Source organism: Carassius auratus, chromosome 11 (genome assembly GCF_003368295.1).
Source record: "Carassius auratus strain Wakin chromosome 11, ASM336829v1, whole genome shotgun sequence".
Lineage (NCBI taxonomy): Eukaryota > Metazoa > Chordata > Actinopteri > Cypriniformes > Cyprinidae > Carassius > Carassius auratus.
Window position 1 is genome coordinate 8,867,900 of NC_039253.1, and position 18,346 is coordinate 8,886,245.

An 18,346-nucleotide genomic window follows, 5' to 3' on the forward strand; every position below is an offset into this window, starting at 1 on the left:
GGGGGAGGTTTCTTCATCCGGTCAGTATCAGCCAATAGCATGCTGTGGACTTGAGTTTAAAGACAGTGTGTGTTTCGAGGTCAGTTTCATGTGCAGGTCATGATGGATCGAGCAGCTCTCCAGGTGATTCTCTTGGGCATGTTTCTCATGTCAGCCACTTCAGACCCTGTTAAGAAGGTGAGGGTGAAATTTTACTTTAAGATAGAAGACAAAATTCTTAAATACTCTTATCAAATCAGGATAAAACAACAGATTTATATCTGTATTTGAGATCAAGGGCTAGACATACTTCATGCTTGTTGAATACACACTATTGTAATTAAATAATAATTTAAATCATTAAATGAATCAAAAGTGACCAGAAACAAAACAAAAAATTATTAGATACAAAACATATCTAGGTCAAATCATTTTTTTTTTTTTTTTTTTCATATTCATAAAGAAATCCTGATAGACTTTTCAAATACATTAAAAAAAGTCCCCAAACTTTTGAATAGTAGTTTTTATTATGTATTTTGATATTTAATATGATCTAGCTTGTTTTATATTATGTATGTCTTTTTTCTTAACAAAACTTCTTCTAACTGATTTATTCTCAACTGCTTGGTTTATCTGTTTAGACATTTTCATTTTGATTGCCATTGTTGACAGAAACATGCAATTTGAGTTGACAGAACCTTCTGTTGTGTACACTGTGTAGTGTGTACACTGAGATGAAGTCATCAAAACGTTATTTGTCTTTCAGTCCAAAGGCCTTTTCTCCATGCAATTTTGAGCAGTAATCATGATGACTATACTTTAATATGAGTTTACTATTCATTGTCTTAGCTCAGTGGTAGAGCATTGTGTTAAAAGTGCAAAAGGTTGTGGGTTCAATACCCAGGGAACACACATACTGGTAAAATAAAAAAAAATGTTGGACTACGTCTGCTAAATGCATAAATGTAAATGTCAACAGAAAAAAAATGTGGATATATACAGCTTCTACATTAACTCCACGGTCACCAGTCGCTACGCCACAACAGTCATCACGAGCCGTGTTGCGAACACACTGAATGAATCTCAAGAGATCCAGTTTGAGGTCAAGATTCCCAAGAATGCCTTCATCAGCAAATTCAGAATGTGGGTGAACATTAGTAGTGTTATATAAGTAGAAATAAAGAGGTAAAGAAGCCATTTATAGCATGTGGGCATCAGATAAAGTAAATCTTATAATACAGCCGAACAAGAACATAATAAAGTTTTAGAAAATATACCTTCTACTAGTCCAAAAATAAATAACCTGTATGCAGTTTTTAAAGAATAAGATACAGTAGCTACCAGTAACACTACAGATGTTTTTATAAAAACAAACATGTTTAGTGGTGCTACCATTTGAGTGAGATGGATATTTTTTTATGAAATACACAGAGTTTAAGTTTCTGGTATATTAAGAGAACATCATTGTGTAACTTTCTCAATAGGACCATTGAGGGAAAAACATATGATGGGGTTGTGAAGGAAAAAGAAGCAGCTCAGCAGCAATACAATCAAGCAGTATCTCGAGGACAAAGTGCTGGACTGGTCAAGTACTGAATTTTTTTTTAAAATTAGCTCCATTAAATATGTATTTGTAATATGTTTATTAATATTCTGGGATTTGTTATTTTGATATATTTCAGATCTGTTGGAAGGACTTTAGAGGACTTTAAAACCTCAGTGACAGTGTCTGCTTTTAGTAAAGTGACCTTTGAGTTGACCTACGAGGAACTGCTAAAGCGTCGCCTCGGAAAATATGAGCTACTCATCAATGCCCAACCAATGCAGCCGGTGGCTGACTTCAAGGTAAAGGAAGAAATTAAGAAAAACATTATAATCAATTTTAAAGTACAGTTAGATGGTGTTTCTTTTCCTCACATTAGATAGATGTACACATCCAAGAGAAACCAGGAATTTCCTTCTTGGAGGTGAAAGGAGATTTGAGCACCGGTGATCTGGCCAATGCCATCAAAACCACCAGAGCAGACAAAGACGTAAGAGCTCACATGAGGGTTAAAACTGTTTAGATGTTCTCAATATACTCATAAACTTCAAATAAAGTTACCAGATGAACAAACTGATCATTTCAGGTATGGGTGACCTTCTACCCCACACAAGATCAACAGACCAAGTGTAAAAGCTGTGGAGAAAATGGGCTGAACGGTGACCTGCTCATAACATACGATGTGGAGAGACAAAATCCCAAAGGAGAAATCATGGTACTTTTTTAAAATTTATTTATTTTGCACAATGCAAAAGGTCCAGAATGTACTTATTTTTCTATTTTCTCAGGTATCAAAAGGCTATTTCGTCCACTACTTTGCTCCATCTGATGTTCCACGTATTTCCAAAAATGTGGTGTTTATCATCGACCGGAGTGGTTCTATGAGCGGCCGAAAAATAAAACAGGTAAAAAAATTTATTGGATACTGCTGGAAGGTCAAATTCCTTTAGAAGATTTTTGATTGTTAATCATGCAGAGATTCCTCTACTGAAATCAGTTTGGTGTTGTTCTAAGTTAGTAACAGACTGTCCATGTCTGGGAAATGTGAGTATGCAGTCTTAATGAAGAAAGAATAACTTTTAGATATGCTATCATTGTTTAGACTCGATTGGCACTGCTAAAGATTTTAAGTGATCTTGATGAGGATGACCACTTTGGATTGATCACCTTTGACAGTGAAGTTAGCTTATGGAAGCGTGAGCTCCTCAGAGCTACTGAGGCAAATCTGGAGAATGCAAAATCTTTTGTGAAGGAGATCAGAGATAGAGGAGGTGAGTTACAGCACTAATGCTACATATGGAGTAAGAAAGTTGTACCTCACAGTGACACAACTATGTTTGGTCTTCCTTTAGCCACGGACATAAACGCTGCAGTTCTAGCAGGAGTGGACATGATCAATCGACATCCACGAGAGGGAACAGCCTCCATCCTGATCCTGCTGACTGATGGAGATCCCACTACAGGCACAGATTCACACTGACAAACACAAGCTAAACAGTGTTCTATCTTGTTTATTCAGTCAGTATACTTCATCAATAGAACATTTGTCATCCTATAATATTCATCGTTCATTAGCAGACCTGTTTATAAAGGGTTTTAGACCTAATTAAAATAATTGTAGGAAGAATGGATTATTATAATGATCAATTTGGATTTGTCAGTATTTTTCAGTGTGAGAGAAAAACAATAAGAAATATGAAATTGGCTAAATGATCCATTGCTGATCCTTCAAATAACTAAAAGACATCAATTTTTTAATTTTAAACAGGTGAAACCAACATAGAGAAGATAATGTCCAATGTGAAAAAGGCCATTGGCAATAAATTTCCCCTCTATTGTCTTGGTTTTGGATATGATGTTAACTTTGACTTCCTGACAAAGATGTCACTGGAAAATAGTGGAGTTGCTCGCAGGATTTATGAAGATTCAGACGCTGATCTACAGCTGCAGGTGAACGACAGATGATCAGCTGAGAATTCATCTTTAATTCTGAACTGTTCTGTCTTCTGTCTCTATCTGTCCCTAAGATAAAATAGAAGCAATCAAAATCAACAAAAGATCAATGCCATACAGTACAAGTGCTATAACAAGTCTCAATTAGCTTAAGGTAGTATTACACACATGTCCGGACTTACCATGGGCCCCGCCTTTGCCCTTTTACGTTTGTTTAACCGGTTTGTCATATGTCATTCAGAATTCAGAAATCATTAGCCACATTTCCACTGCATGGGCTACAGCTTAGAACTACTACATTCGAGGCCACAATTGGTTATCACGATTGGTTGTCACATGTACTTTTAAACAGCTCCATTAAGCCTTTAGGCCCAAAGAGCGCAGATTTAGAAAGATAATGATAAATTCTCAAATGTTCACACCTCATTTCTTTACAGAAGATGATTCTATATTACTATATTAATTAATAATGTTCCACTAAATTATGCAATCATTTGATGAGTTTTTAGCACTCTTTCTCGTCTTACTGCCATTAACGTTACACATAGTGTGGTTTTGCTCCGTCAGAAAGAAAACAGAACAAACAGCTGAACCGCTGCGTCTCCGAACAGTGTTTTATACAGAGCAGCAAAGTCGTTTGCAAATGTAAATGATTACGCTTATTAAATGAATTGGTTGATTTGAACTTTGACTATAACCTAGACATTTAGCATATTAATTGTGCTATTTATGAACCTCGAAGCATATGTGTGTGCATTTTGTGTTACTCCATAATGTAATGCCCCCACCCCCCTAAGTCCTGCCCTGAGTACATGAAGCAAGGTTTTTAATAATATAATTAAAAAAGAAAATATAGAATGGAAAACGAATAGAGCAAGCTAGTGTTAGAGGCATTTTATTTATTGATTTGTTTTGCTTTTGTTAGTAGTATATTAAATAGAAAGAAAACCGATAGAATACAAAAGATTAGAAAGATACAGTAGTTAGTTTTTTTTATTATTTATTTATTTTTTAAGAAAACAAGAATCAAATCTAAAAGGGACAAGTGTTATTATTTTTATTATTATTTTAAAGAATAGAATTAGAATAGAGAGTGCTAGAGTTAGAGGATAAAATGCAGATGGAAGAGATGTGTTTTTAGGAGATAACATTTCAAATTTGTTTGATTTTTAGGGCTTCTATGAAGAAGTTGCCGTCCCTCTCCTCACTGATATTCAACTTAAATACCCAGGAGGGACAAACCTTACCAAGACCAGCTTTAGTTTGTACTTCAATGGCTCTGAGATTGTGGTGTCAGGACAAATAACAGACAACAGTGTGGAGAGTTTCACCACTGAAGTCATCGCAGTATCAGTAAGATCTTTACTCTATGTTTATCAAATTGGATAAAATTTGGGAAGAGATTGTGTGGGCAGGAATTTAAAATTTTCAGCAGTCCAATGCAGTATATTTGATATTAGAACCATTGATTGCCAGCTGTTTATAATATAGAGTTTATAATAATAATGACCACTTTGTTTTGGAAGAAAGTTCTTGATGAAAGTGGTACTGACAGCATTCCTAATAAAAATATTCACTATTTCCGAGTAGAAAGGCAGTAATGTGACATATCAGGACACTATAATGACAAAAGACCCCAGTGATGTCCCACCTGAGAATGAAAATTTCATGCAGAGGTTGTGGGCCTACCTTACAGTGAAGCAGCTTCTGGACAGACAGTAAGTTTATGCATTTGGGTCTATATTTGCTTACACACACACACACTATATACATATATATATATCAGTGCTGTTAAACCAGTTAATTGCGATTGATCACATACCAAATAAATGTTTTTGTTTGCATTTATATTTATTATGTATACACATACTCACACAATATATATTTAAAACATTTACGTGTCTATACTTATATTCACATAATTTATAGGTAAATATATTTAATATATAAACAGCCTATTTTTCTGAAGTATGTACACATGCATATGTGAGTAGTTATATATACATACTCTAATAAATATACACAGCACACATACATATATTATGCAAACAAAAACGTTTATTTTAGATGCGATTAACCGTGATTAATCATTTGACAGCAATTCACTTTTATGAAGAGAAAATAAAACAAAACAGGGAAATAAAGTGTCCAGCTGGGGATAGTGTCCAAAACAAACAGGGGATCCGGTGTCCTCCTCGTGCCGATGGGTTCGTGTGGGTCGGGCAGGGTTCATGGAGGAAGGGTCCAGGTAAGGGGCGGAGTCTGGCCCTCTGCGGGTCCGGGGCGCGAGGTGCAGCGGCTTCATCCTCCTCGCTGGCCGCGTCGCTTGACGTGGATAGACGGCCTGGCATCCTAGCATGATGGCCGTGTAAAGGGTTGCGGTTTTCGTCCGGACCGCGGGTCCGGCAACTCACGTCTCTGGTGGCGCGGGAGTCCCTCAACGCACCCGTCCTGGACCCATGAGTACACCAGTGTGCATGCACTGGGAAAGACCGGTCTCTCAAGGAGAGGCGCGTTGGGCTTTTAAACAGCGGCGGTGATGAGGCTCCACTTCCTTCAGGTGTTCCCCATCGTCCAGCGCCCCTTCTCTCTCACACGCTCACCTGCGATGGGCGGCGATATATGACGTGGTGCCGATGACAATTATAGGGGGATGCAGCCGTATCGTCACAATATATATATATATATATATATATATATATATGGGGGCTGTTCATATAATTAGAATATCATCAAAAACTTGATTTATTTCACTAATTCAATTCAAAAAGTGAAACTTTTGAAAATTACATAAAACTTTGTGAAAATTACATTAATTCATCAAACTTAGTGGCAAAGTAATGGCAAACCTCGTAAGTTTCTGTCTTCTGTCTTTATTTCTGTCTCAGGGTGCTTCTTAAAGGACAGGAGAAAGAGGATGAAAAAAAAGAAGCTCTCAAACTCTCCCTGAAATACCAGTTTGTCACTACCCTGACCTCTATGGTTGTCACTAAGCCACAGGAAGGTGAAGTGGAAGTGGCCAACAAACCCAAAGAGGGAAAAGGGGGAGATGGATATACAGCTGATGTTGATTCTGATGATGATGACTCAGGTATGTAAAAATATTTTTTATTTTTTAATGAATTGAAATAGCAATTGATTAGTGTTTTTTTAGTAGTATGTAAAATTTACAAATGCATGTTAAATAGTAAAGGGTATTGTTAGGCACAATGCTTAGCACATCCCCATTTTTTGTGAATTTACTGCTTAAATTTTCTTTTAAAGGTTATTATTAAGGACAGAAAAAATAATCTAAAAACATTTTAATTAAGTGCCATACTGTTTGTAGAAGATAGGCCTACTGCGTCTGACATAGAGCAATGCAGTGAATACTGTACAGGTGGTTTTAGCTTGACTGAAATGCTGCTGATTTGTGGCAGCATTTGCTTCTTTTTCAGTTATAAATCATCATCCTGCACAACGTGGTAAGATATTAAATTTAAAGTATTATTATTATTTTTTTTACTTGCATTTGGTCTCAGAACCATATAGTTCCCCTTCAGGAACTCAAGCTTTGTCAAAACACTTTGGGAACACCTTTCAGCATGAACACGCTCTGAATCAGTCCAATTGATGGATGAAACATCACGGGCATGGTGATGTAGAGACCAGGAAGCTTAAAGCACGTGCAGTGGATACAGTGGCAGCTTCTTTCATTCAGCATACACTCTGTGGTGTGTCATTCTGAAACCATTGAGTTCACAACCATGCCTAAGGCCAAAGACAAACATAAAAGTGAGAGCGGGCAGTATTATAGGCTGTGTGTTCCCCTCTGCCCGTGCTACATTAAGGGTCTGTGTGTTGTCTGTGTGTTGTTTGCTTGGGAGCGAAGCATGTGGAGTCAGCTGACTGCCCGCATTGTGAGCATTTGTCGATCCATATACTTCACTCCCGGAAGACTCTATTTGAGGAGGGACCCTTCACCAGCGTTTCTCGCAGCACTGGCCCCGCTTCTGCCTTGGCAGAGTGGCAGATGCTGCCATGGAGTTCGAAAATTGATCTGAAGGAGGGAAAGGAAACGGGTGAGTCCCTTCCTTCTTCCCACCCCTACCAGATCCGTCGCTCTCTCTCATGGATCAGAAGCTCGCACTGTAGTTTCTTCCCCCCGGGGGGATCTTGTGGCCGTGGAGAGACAACTCTGGTTTACCTTGTCTGAGATCAAAGAGAAGGACAGGTTCTTCCTAATGGATTAACTGCTTGTGTCTTCTGGACTGTTCAGTAATGCCATCAACTCGTCGACAGGAGGCCCATAAACAAGTGGTGGCTGTCAGCGGTTCCTCCCTCAGTGTTCTCTAGCTTCTGGGGCTGCTGGGCAGCAGCATGTGCGTGAATTAAATGCCCTGGAGGGTGGATTTATTTATAAGTGTAGGGTGCCTGGTGAAGTGAGCTGATCCGCTTTCTGGTGGCTGGTGCTTCCCCTGTGCTCTCCGTGCTCTTCGGTGCCAATCAAAGTGAAAGTGGGTGTCCTGACGTGCTCCAATGTGAGTGGGCTGTCGGTCACTCGCTGCTTTCTGCAAAGAAATGAGAGAGAGATTAGACCAGCGTTGCATTCGGTTCGAGAACGTCTGCTGTGTGTGCTGTCTGCAGCGTGTGCCGCTTAAGAGTGTGCAGGCTGATGGGCAGCAGCAGTGACCGATCAGTCGGTGATGAGGACGTGCAGGTGTTTTCCGTTGGTTGCCAGGGTGATGCTGATTCATCCGGGAATGCCCGTCACCCCCCCCCCTCCTCAAGCGTCGTTCTGGTCCTGTGAACAAATGTAGAGAGTAGGGGTGAAGTTAGGGGAGGGTGGGGAATGACCCCTGACCCCTGATCGGCGTTCGCGTTGGCGGCCCCCGGCTTGATGGCGAACTTCAAAGTGGAAGTCCTGGAGTGCTAGGAACCAGCGAGTCACCCTGGCGTTGGTGTCCTTGGCGCAGGCCATCCACTGTATGGGCGCGTGGTCGGTTACCAGGGTGAACTTGCGGCCCAGGAGGTAGTATAGGAGCTCCAGGACTGCCCACCTGATGGACAGGGCTTCCTTTTCCATGGCGGCGTACTTCCTCTCAGCTGGGGACTGCTTCCTGCTGATTTAAATGATCGGATGCTCCTCACCTTCCTGAATTTGGGAGAGGCCGTTCCCAGTCCCGTGTCGGAAGCATCCGTCTGCAGCAGTAAGGGGCAGCTAAAGTCTGGGGCGCGGAGTACAGGCGAGGATGTGAGTGCCACTTTGACCTGGGCAAAGGCCTCTTCCGCCGATGGAGTCCAACATACTTTCTCCGGCTGCCCCTTCCTGGTCAGGTCTGTCAGGGGGGCGGCTAAAGAGGAGAAGTTGGGGATAAAACATCGTTCCTTCCTAGGCGGTCCAGCAGCTCGTCGACCCGAGGCATGGGGTACCAACACTATCTCACGGCCAATTCGTACATATTTTACGAGGTGGCTTATTCGTACGAATTTGTGCGACCTCACTCGTACGATTTTATACAATTTGTCTAAACCCCAGTGATGGTTAGGTTTAGGGGCGGGGTTAGGTGTAGGTCATTCGTACAAATTCATACGAATTGTGAAACTCGTAAAATACGTATGATTTGGCAACAATCATATGAATTTGTACGAGTGTGGTCGTACGAATTCGTACGAATAAGCCACCTTGTGAAAAATGTACGAATTGCCGTGAGATCGGGTTGGGGGTACCAGTCGAACTCGGAGACTTCGTTCAGGCGGCGGAAGTCATTACAAAAGCGGAGGGTGCCATCCGGCTTTGGGACCATTACAATGGGGCTGGACCATGGACTCCGGGATGGTTCTGTTACCCTCAACTTCAGCATTTGTTGGACCTGATGCCTGATGATGACGTTGCATCACTCGGTCGATCCGTTCCTTCATTTGCCGGACGTGCTCGATGATGGTACGATGAGGGGCAGGCTGCTGCTCCCACGCTTCCTGGGCCACGTCCAAGAGGCCCCGAGGTTACCGGCCGAACAGAAGCTCGAAGGGGGTGAAGCCAGTTGAGGCCTGAGGAACTTTGCGGATCCCAAAGAGCACGTAGGGGGGTCCCAGTCCCGCTTGTCCTCCGCCGCTACGCATCTGAGCATTTGCTTGAGGGTTTGGTTAAATCTCTCTACGAGCCCATCGGTCTGGGGGTGATAGACTTTGGTCCTCAACTGCTTCACCCGTAGCAGCCTGCAGAGATCCGCTATTAGCCGGGCCATGAAGGGTGTTCCATGGTCAGTCAGGATCTCCGAGGGGAGGCCGACTCAGTCGGCTGGCCAGCAGAAACAGCTCCTGGGCGATGGACTTCGTGGTGGCCTTCCGCAGGAGGACTGCTTCTGGCTACCGGGTGGCATAGTCGACGATGACCAGGATGTGCTCATGCCCTCGGGCAGACTTCGGCAACGGCCCCACTATGTCCATTCCGATCCACTTGAAGGGCACCTTGATGATAGGCAGGGTGGAAAGCAGGCTAGGAGGAGAAGTCCTGGGCGACGTGGCCTGACAGGTCGGGCAGGTTTGGCAGAACCACTTTACTTTGGCCTCCAGGCCCGGCCAGTGGAAGCGGTCACGGATGCGTTGGGTGGTGTTGGCTGCTGCGAGGTGTCCTGCCATGGGTTGGGAATGTACCAGTTCCAGGATGGTCTCGGTCTTGGCTGGAAGCACGACTAACAATTTTTTCTCCTCCCCCCTCCACTGGGCAACACAATACAGCAGGCCATTCTCTACGACAAAATGTAGGAGTCCAACAGTGCTTGAGTCGGTCGTCCTCCCGCTGTTCCTTGGCGAAGGAGTCCCCTCCAGCGGCCTGTTGGTACACATCATAGAAAAGATTAGTAGATTGGGAGGGGGCCTCACCTTCTCTCCCACTGTCAGAGATGAGCAGAGCCGGCCGGCGGCGGGGTCCAGGTGGCCACCTCGGCCTTCGACGGTTCCCCTTGGGGCTGGCAGGCTGAGCAGAGGCAGTAAGCAGCTTGTTGAAGCCAGGCCAGTCCCTTCCGAGCAATACGGCCATCAGCAGGTTTTTCACCAGGCTTACCTCCACCGGCCAGGTGCCTTGGGGGGACGAGATGACCATCTCACCGCTTCGAGGGTGGCACAACTGTATGAGGGTGACCGCAGGGCCAGCAGGGCCCGGAATCGTCTTCCATCCACCTTCACCTCTGCTTCGGGGGCTCCCGCTGGTACTTGCTGGTGGACGATGCAGCCTGCCAGCACTGTGCCTTCGAGCGGGCGTCGCTCTTGGACCACCCTCCGGGGGAATGGCAGCAGCCAGTCCCCTGCCCCGCTGGGATGGACAGCATCTGCCAGTTCGATCGCCTCCACCAGCAGGCGATCGACTACCACTCATTCCGCTACCTGTGTTGGGGTGGGGTCTCCCTCCAGCAACCAATGTTGGGCGATGTGGCTGAGTTCGGCTGCTTGGGCATGGGCTGGCACCCGGGGCTTGTATTCCCATTCGTGAAACTGCTGGGCAGCGCACACAGGGGAGAGGCCGAGCCTAGCCAGGATCTCTCGCTTGACTTTGGCATAGTTGTTGGTGGTCGTAAAGGGGAGCGAGAAGTAAGCCCTCTGTGCTTCACCGGTGAGAAGGTTGCCAGCGCACGTGCCCATTCCTCCTCGGGCCATCTCTCATGGTGGGCGGTGTTCTCGAAGATTTGAAGGAAGGCCTCCACATCGTCATCGACAGTCATTTTTGGTAACAGGCGGGTGGCTTGTGCCCGAGGCTCAGGTAGCGGAACGCGCTGGGCTGCAGCGACCCGGATGGTAGCATGTTCCTCCTCCGTCCTGCCCAGGCGAGTGGCGAGGTGTTCTGCTATTTGCTGCTGGCGGATGCTCACTTCAGCGAGGCGTTGTAAGACATCCTCCATCGCGGGGACGTCGAGCGCCGCCTTCCGTGGTGCTGATGACACAAACAGGGAAAGAGGGGGAAAAAAAATTAGGAGTTGGTGCGGTGATGTTGTTGGTAATTCTTCACTGTTTTGCCCACATTCTCCACCACTTGTCACGGGGTGAAGAATCACTCTACAAGGGGTGCGTGAATTAAATGCCCCGGAGGGTGGATTTATTTATAAGTGTTGGGTGCCTGGTGAAGTGATCTGGTGGCTGGTGCTTCCCGTGTGCTCTCCGTGCTCTTCGGTGCCAATCAAAGTGAAAGTGGGTGTCCTGACGTGGTCCAATGTGGGTGGGCTGTCGGTCACTTGTTGCTTTCTGTGAAGAAATGAGAGAGGGATTAGACCAGCGTTGCATTCGGTTCGAGAACGTCTGGTGGATGCAGCATGTGCCGCTTTAGAGTGTGCAGGCTGACGGGGAGCAGCTGTGAATGTTCAGCCGGTGATGAGGACGTGCAGGTGTTTTCCGTTGGTTGCCAGGGCGATGCTGATTCCTCCGGGAACACTCGTCACAATATATATATATATATATATATATATATATATATATATATATATATATATATATATATATATATATATACACCCCCCCCCCAAAAAAAGGTGGGGGGGGGGGGCCTGATGATAAAGACTACCTTATTTTGCTGAGAATGTTTTACTGCATGTTTAATTTGTAGCAATCTTTTTTAGTAAAGGGGATGTGTGTAATTATTTGGGTAAGCTTTATGAATCTGAAAATGCATTTGTATGTGTAAAGTGGACATAAATGTAAACATCCTTTGTCTTAAATGTTCTAAATAAATGCCAGATATATGCATGTCTTTGTTTTCATATTTCAGCCTTCCTATTGCACAGCGGTAAGCCAAATACATTTTTACCTTTATTAAAATTGATAAATGTAATAGTTCTTTATTCATTACAACAAATACTATTTATTAAAAAAAAAATTATGTACATCACAGTTCCAATGGACTATCCTGGTATGTAAAAAATATATTTTTTATTTATTGATGTTAAATAGTTTAGTAGCTGTTGTCTGACTGATTAGTGTTTTTTAGTATGTAAAATGTAAAAATGGATATTGAATTCTAAAGGGCATTGCTGCGTACAACACAGCACAACCGCTTAACTGCAATCTTATTGGTTTTATATAAAAACAAAAAGGTATTAAGGATATACAAGTTTTTTAATTTCTTTATTTTTTATGTATATCACAGCTGCAATGGATTATTCTGGTATGTCAAAATATTCTTCTTATTTATTGATGTGAAATAGTTCAGTAGCTACTGTCTAAAGGATTAGTTTTTTTTAGTATGTAAAATGTAAAACTGGATATTGAATTCTAAAGGGCTTTGTTGGTTACAACACAGCACAACCGCTTAATTGTAATCTTATTGATTTTATATATATATATATATAAGTTATTAAGGGTATACACATTTTTTTATGTTTATTACAGATGCAATGGATTATTCTGGTACGTCAAAATATTCTTCTTATTTATTTATGTGAAATAGTTTAGTAGTTGTCTAACTGATTAGAGTTTTTTAGTATGTAAAATGTAAAAATGGATATTGAATTCTAAAGGGCATTGCTGTGTACTACACAGCACAACCGCTTAATTGTAATCTTATTGATTTGATATAAAAACAAAAAGGTATTAAGGATATACAAGTTTTTTAATTTCTTTATTTTTTTATGTATATCACAGATGCAATGGATTATTCTGGTACGTCAAAATATTCTTCTTATTTATTGATGTGAAACAGTTTAGTAGCTGTTGTCTAACGGATTAGCGTTTCCAATTTTTAATTGGTGAGCAACCAATTTTAATTTATGAGCAACTTTTAGCCATAAGATGTTTTGTGAATATATATATATATATATATATATATATATATATATATATATATATATATACAGTATTGTTCAAAATAATAGCAGTACAATGTGACTAACCAGAATAATCAAGGTTTTTCGTATATTTTTTTATTGCTACGTGGCAAACAAGTTACCAGTAGGTTCAGTAGATTCTCAGAAAACAAATGAGACCCAGCATTCATGATATGCACGCTCTTAAGGCTGTGCAATTGGGCAATTAGTTGAATTAGTTGAAAGGGGTGTGTTCAAAAAAATAGCAGTGTGGCATTCAATCACTGAGGTCATCAATTTTGTGAAGAAACAGGTGTGAATCAGGTGGCCCCTATTTAAGGATGAAGCCAACACTTGTTGAACATGCATTTGAAAGCTGAGGAAAATGGGTCGTTCAAGACATTGTTCAGAAGAACAGCGTACTTTGATTAAAAAGTTGATTAGAGAAGGGAAAACCTATAAAGAGGTGCAAAAAATGATAGGCTGTTCAGCTAAAATGATCTCCAATGCCTTAAAATGGAGAGCAAAACCAGAGAGACGTGGAAGAAAACGGAAGACAACCATCAAAATGGATAGAAGAATAACCAGAATGGCAAAGGCTCAGCCAATGATCACCTCCAGGATGTTAAAGACAGTCTGGAGTTACCTGTAAGTACTGTGACAGTTAGAAGACGTCTGTGTGAAGCTAATCTATTTTCAAGAATCCCCCACAAAGTCCCTCTGTTAAAAAAAAGGCATGTGCAGAAGAGGTTACAATTTGCCAAAGAACACATCAACTGGCCTAAAGAGAAATGGAGGAACATTTTGTGGACTGATGAGAGTAAAATTGTTCTTTTTGGGTCCAAGGGCCACAGGCAGTTTGTGAGACGACCCCCAAACTCTGAATTCAAGCCACAGTACACAGTGAAGACAGTGAAGCATGGAGGTGCAAGCATCATGATATGGGCATGTTTCTCCTACTATGGTGTTGGGCCTATTTATCGCATACCAGGGATCATGGATCAGTTTGCATATGTTAAAATACTTGAAGAGGTCATGTTGCCCTATGCTGAAGAGGACATGCCCTTGAAATGGTTGTTTCAACAAGACAATGACCCAAAACACACTAGTAAACGGGCAAAGTCTTGGTTCCAAACCAACAAAATTAATGTTATGGAGTGGCCAGCACAATCTCCAGACCTTAATCCAATTGAGAACTTGTGGGGTGATATCAAAAATGCTGTTTCTGAAGCAAAACCAAGAAATGTGAATGAATTGTGGAATGTTGTTAAAGAATCATGGAGTGGAATAACAGCTGAGAGGTGCCACAAGTTGGTTGACTCCATGCCACACAGATGTCAAGCAGTTTTAAAAAACTGTGGTCATACAACTAAATATTAGTTTAGTGATTCACAGGATTGCTAAATCCCAGAAAAAAAAAATGTTTGTACAAAATAGTTTTGAGTTTGTACAGTCAAAGGTAGACACTGCTATTTTTTTGAACACACCCCTTTCAACTAATTGCCCAATTGCACAGCCTTAAGAGCGTGCATATCATGAATGCTGGGTCTTGTTTGTTTTCTGACAATCTACTGAACCTACTGGTAACTTGTTTGCCACGTAGCAATAAAAAATATACTAAAAACCTTGATTATTCTGGTTAGTCACATTGTACTGCTATTATTTTGAACAATACTGTATATATATATTTAGCTTGATTGAAATGCTGCCTATTTGTGGGAGTGCATTAAAAATGTAAGATATTTAATTTCCTTCTTTTTCAGTAATGATTCATCATCCTCTACCAACCTGTAAGTTATTCAATTTGAAGCATTTTCCGGGTTTTTTTTTTTTTACTTTCATTTGGTCTCAGATTCATAAGTAGACCATCTAGACGTTCCTCGTGTGGCAAAAAAAAATAAAAAAAAATATATATATATATATATATATATATTTTTTTTAAGATAAAGACTCCCATGGTTTGTTAAGAATCTTTAGCTGTGACTTCTCTCTGTTTTAGGGTATAATAGTAGGAAGACTTTTAGAAATTATGACATATACTGTCATAACTGTTGCTGTGGTGGGCTGTTTATACGTGTAGGGTCTGTGTGCCAATCAGTTACACATGTCACCTTTAAAACAAACTAAACTAAATACAAAAAAATAAAATAATAAACTACAATAAATACATGCAGAATGTGGATTTAAATCCTTTACAATGTTTGCTGGTCTTAGATGGCTCCCCAACTATTCATACAACTACTCCCCCTGCTGTGCAAGGTACATACAATTTTTGTATTTTTTTTATTTTTATTCTTAGTATGCACGTATTTTAAGAAATACTCATGACAGTTTGATTCTATCCCCAAAAGTCCATAGCAATCGTTTCCTGCTGCCTGTTGTTGGTCAGTCTAAGCCACTCTGTTTCGACGTTCCTCTTCCTCACAAACTCAGACTCCTGCAGGATTCAGCTTCAGGTTAGACATTAAGAGATGTCTGTTCTACATCTGAATATATTTAACAGGCCATCTGTCTCATGAACGTGTTTCCTTTGGTCATCCTAGAGTTCTCTATGAACGGAGAGTCTTTGAGTGAAAATCATGGATTCCATCAAATTGCTATTCATTACAAAACTAACCATCATTTGATAATAAGCACAAAGTCTATCAGTTACCATAATGGCCAGGACAAAGTTGAGATTTTGTGGGGCCAGGAACTCACCCAACACAATACAGATGGGTAAATATAAGTGTAGAAAGAACAAACTATATATTCATAAATTAACGCTAAATATTCTGCATTACATGTTCTCTTTTTTTAAACAGTTTTATTGTGATAAAACAGAGGTAGAATCCACTCACGAGTTACTCTCTATCAACAGGGTGTCTCTGGTTGTCCTGGAAAACGAAATGAATGTTACCATGGGAAATATTGGTGTTGTTATTATTTCTCATAAGAAAGATGGGGTCAAGTTTTTGTGGCCTGCCATTTGGGAACATCCAAAAGATGTTAACCTGACAGGTGTTTTAGGTAAGAGAGCAACTCACTGTAAATATTTAAACATTATTTACAGTATCAAAACTTGCCTCCTGCTGATACTGAAGTAGCCTCCACATTGAAGGAAAAGTTTACCCAAAAAGAAATTATGCTGACAACTTCCAGGCCATCCAAGATGTAGATGAGTTTGTTTTTATGTCAGAAGAGATGTGGAGAAATTTTGCATTACATCACTTACCCAAGATCTTCTGCAGTAAGGGTGCCGTCAGAATGAGAGTCTAAACAGCTGATAAAAAAATATCACTAAAAATCTACAAGTAATCCACACCCCTCCAGTCCTTCATTTAAAGTCTTGTGAAGTGACACATTGCATGTTTGTAACAAACAAATACATCTAAGAATTTTTTACTTCAAAGTTTTTTATTTATAATTTTTTTCAGTGACATCATCTACATTATGGATGGCTAGTGGGGAAATACATTTTCAGCAAATTTTCTTTTTTGGGTGGAAAATTCCTTTAATAATCTTTAACCTGAACACCATTTTAAAAGAACATTGTGCCAAAAACATAATATGAATATAATCAAAATAGAAGTGATTTTATCATTTCAGTAATGTACTTTACATTGGTTAGCCAACAACTGTTTATTGTTATTTAGTAGATATTTTGGATAAATAGCTAACCAACTAATGTTAAACCAACATTAGTGACAATATCTGTTGATGATCTTTAAGGAAAGTCTGATATTTCATATGTGAAGACTGAAGGATCACAAACACCAACTCTTAAGATGAAGGACAAGGAGGTGAAGACATATTTGTAAGTGATTCAGTTAATAAATGCATACAACCTTCCATAAAATGTTTTGTGCTCAATTTTATACATTGTGTTGCCCTGTATGTTTAGAAATATTTAATTTGTGTCTGTTAATTTTAGGGAGACTGTCAGCGATTACAGATTCCATTCCACTCCTGTTCAGGAATGCTGGCTTGTCCCATTCCAGGCTGTGATGGAGGCAGAGATTTCTGATTTCACTGTCACTCAGCTTTAGAGTTAACAAACAGCGTTTCCTTTTGATTTTGATGGTTCATGTTAAGTAAATGCATCAATGGTTTAATTCTACCTGGCCTAGGAAGACATACATTCAATTGTCTTAAATATATAGTTTGCTTGATATGCTGACTTTTTGTTTTTGTTTATGAAAATTAACTTTCCACTGATTAATCCAGATTAATGCTTAATAAATAAAGCTGATTGAGTTGGGTAGCTCATTTCAGCAGGAGGGAACATTTAAGTCCATGAAAGTGATTTTGTGCTTTTTTGGAATAGCACAAAGTGATGTTCACTTGTAGAATGCAAGCTTCTAGAGGGCACATATGTCAGAAGTAATACATTTAGGTAAAGGGGTGCAGAGCTAGAGGTGGTTTTGTAGGCAAACATTAATGCCTTGAATTTTATGTGAGCAGCTATTGGTAATCAGTGCATACTGAAAAACAGAGGTGTGACATGCATTCTTTTTGGCTCATTAAAATTGATCTTGCTGCAATGTTCTGGTTTATTTGTAATTGTAAATTAATTGTTGTTCTTTCATTATGCCTCCATGCTGAAAATATATATTTTTTAATATAATCAAAGAATACATGTTAAAATTGGGTATCCGAACTGATTGCACTGTATTTTTACTCTTTTTTTAAATGTAAAATAATTTTTTGTTTCTAACTGTTTTTAAATTCATTTTAATTAAGTACATTTTTAAATAATTTCAAACGTTTAAAAATCGCTTGTTTTATTTCAGTTATTTTTCTTCATGATTATTTTATGTAAAGCCCTTTGAATTACCATTGTGTACGAAATGTGCTCTATAAATAAACTTGCCTTGCCTTGCCTTATTACATCTGTTTTTCTAATTTAAATTTATGATTTAATTTTCCCTCTCAGGCAAACAATATTTGAACCAAAAGATATTTGCAAATTCATCTAATATTTATTAAGGTACAATCATTAAAATAAAGGTTTCACACAGAATAAAAATTTGGGGTTTCTTAAAGAACCTTACAGTGATCAGTTTTTAAAATACCTATTTTTACTAAAGCATGAAGAACATGGTAATAATCTGAAGAAATG

General features: G+C 40.3%; 2 protein-coding genes across 18 annotated transcripts; both read left to right on the forward strand.

Annotated features, from left to right (window-relative positions):
• Positions 1-56: 56 nt before the first annotated feature.
• LOC113110944 (inter-alpha-trypsin inhibitor heavy chain H3-like) lies at positions 57-17,881 on the forward strand. 17 transcript variants are annotated; one of them, XM_026275240.1, is made up of 26 exons: positions 57-177; positions 959-1,122; positions 1,464-1,568; positions 1,662-1,824; positions 1,902-2,012; positions 2,103-2,237; positions 2,311-2,427; positions 2,625-2,793; positions 2,875-2,985; positions 3,291-3,472; positions 4,649-4,828; positions 5,066-5,193; positions 6,364-6,566; positions 6,895-6,939; positions 12,213-12,230; positions 12,336-12,353; positions 12,591-12,608; positions 12,833-12,850; positions 13,085-13,102; positions 15,009-15,035; positions 15,460-15,504; positions 15,597-15,701; positions 15,789-15,963; positions 16,106-16,254; positions 16,957-17,041; positions 17,159-17,881. In XM_026275240.1, the coding sequence occupies exons 1-26, from the start codon at positions 100-102 to the stop codon at positions 17,271-17,273; spliced, it is 2,682 nt and encodes an 893-aa protein (XP_026131025.1). In that variant the 5' UTR covers positions 57-99; the 3' UTR covers positions 17,274-17,881. The 17 variants fall into 17 exon arrangements, with proteins under 17 accessions (XP_026131025.1, XP_026131029.1, XP_026131026.1 ...); XM_026275244.1 differs by having other exon boundaries at positions 6,913-6,939; XM_026275241.1 differs by having other exon boundaries at positions 2,109-2,237.
• On the forward strand, positions 9,162-11,924 carry LOC113110947 (uncharacterized). Its single transcript, XM_026275259.1, has 2 exons — positions 9,162-9,843; positions 10,661-11,924. The coding sequence occupies exons 1-2, from the start codon at positions 9,715-9,717 to the stop codon at positions 11,141-11,143; spliced, it is 612 nt and encodes a 203-aa protein (XP_026131044.1). The 5' UTR covers positions 9,162-9,714; the 3' UTR covers positions 11,144-11,924.
• Positions 17,882-18,346: the final 465 nt, after the last annotated feature.

Excerpts from the sequence above, each read along its gene's own strand:
- LOC113110947 (XM_026275259.1), top strand. The coding sequence starts at position 9,715 with ATGGTCAGTCAGGATCTCCGAGGGGAGGCCGACTCAGTCGGCTGGCCA. Across the intron at positions 9,844-10,660 it reads CTACCGGGTGGCATAGTCGA|CGCTGGTACTTGCTGGTGGA; the intron begins CGATGACCAGGA and ends TTCGGGGGCTCC.
- LOC113110944 (XM_026275240.1), top strand. The coding sequence starts at position 100 with ATGATGGATCGAGCAGCTCTCCAGGTGATTCTCTTGGGCATGTTTCTC. Across the intron at positions 2,428-2,624 it reads GCGGCCGAAAAATAAAACAG|ACTCGATTGGCACTGCTAAA; the intron begins GTAAAAAAATTT and ends ATCATTGTTTAG. Across the intron at positions 5,194-6,363 it reads AAGCAGCTTCTGGACAGACA|GGTGCTTCTTAAAGGACAGG; the intron begins GTAAGTTTATGC and ends TTTCTGTCTCAG.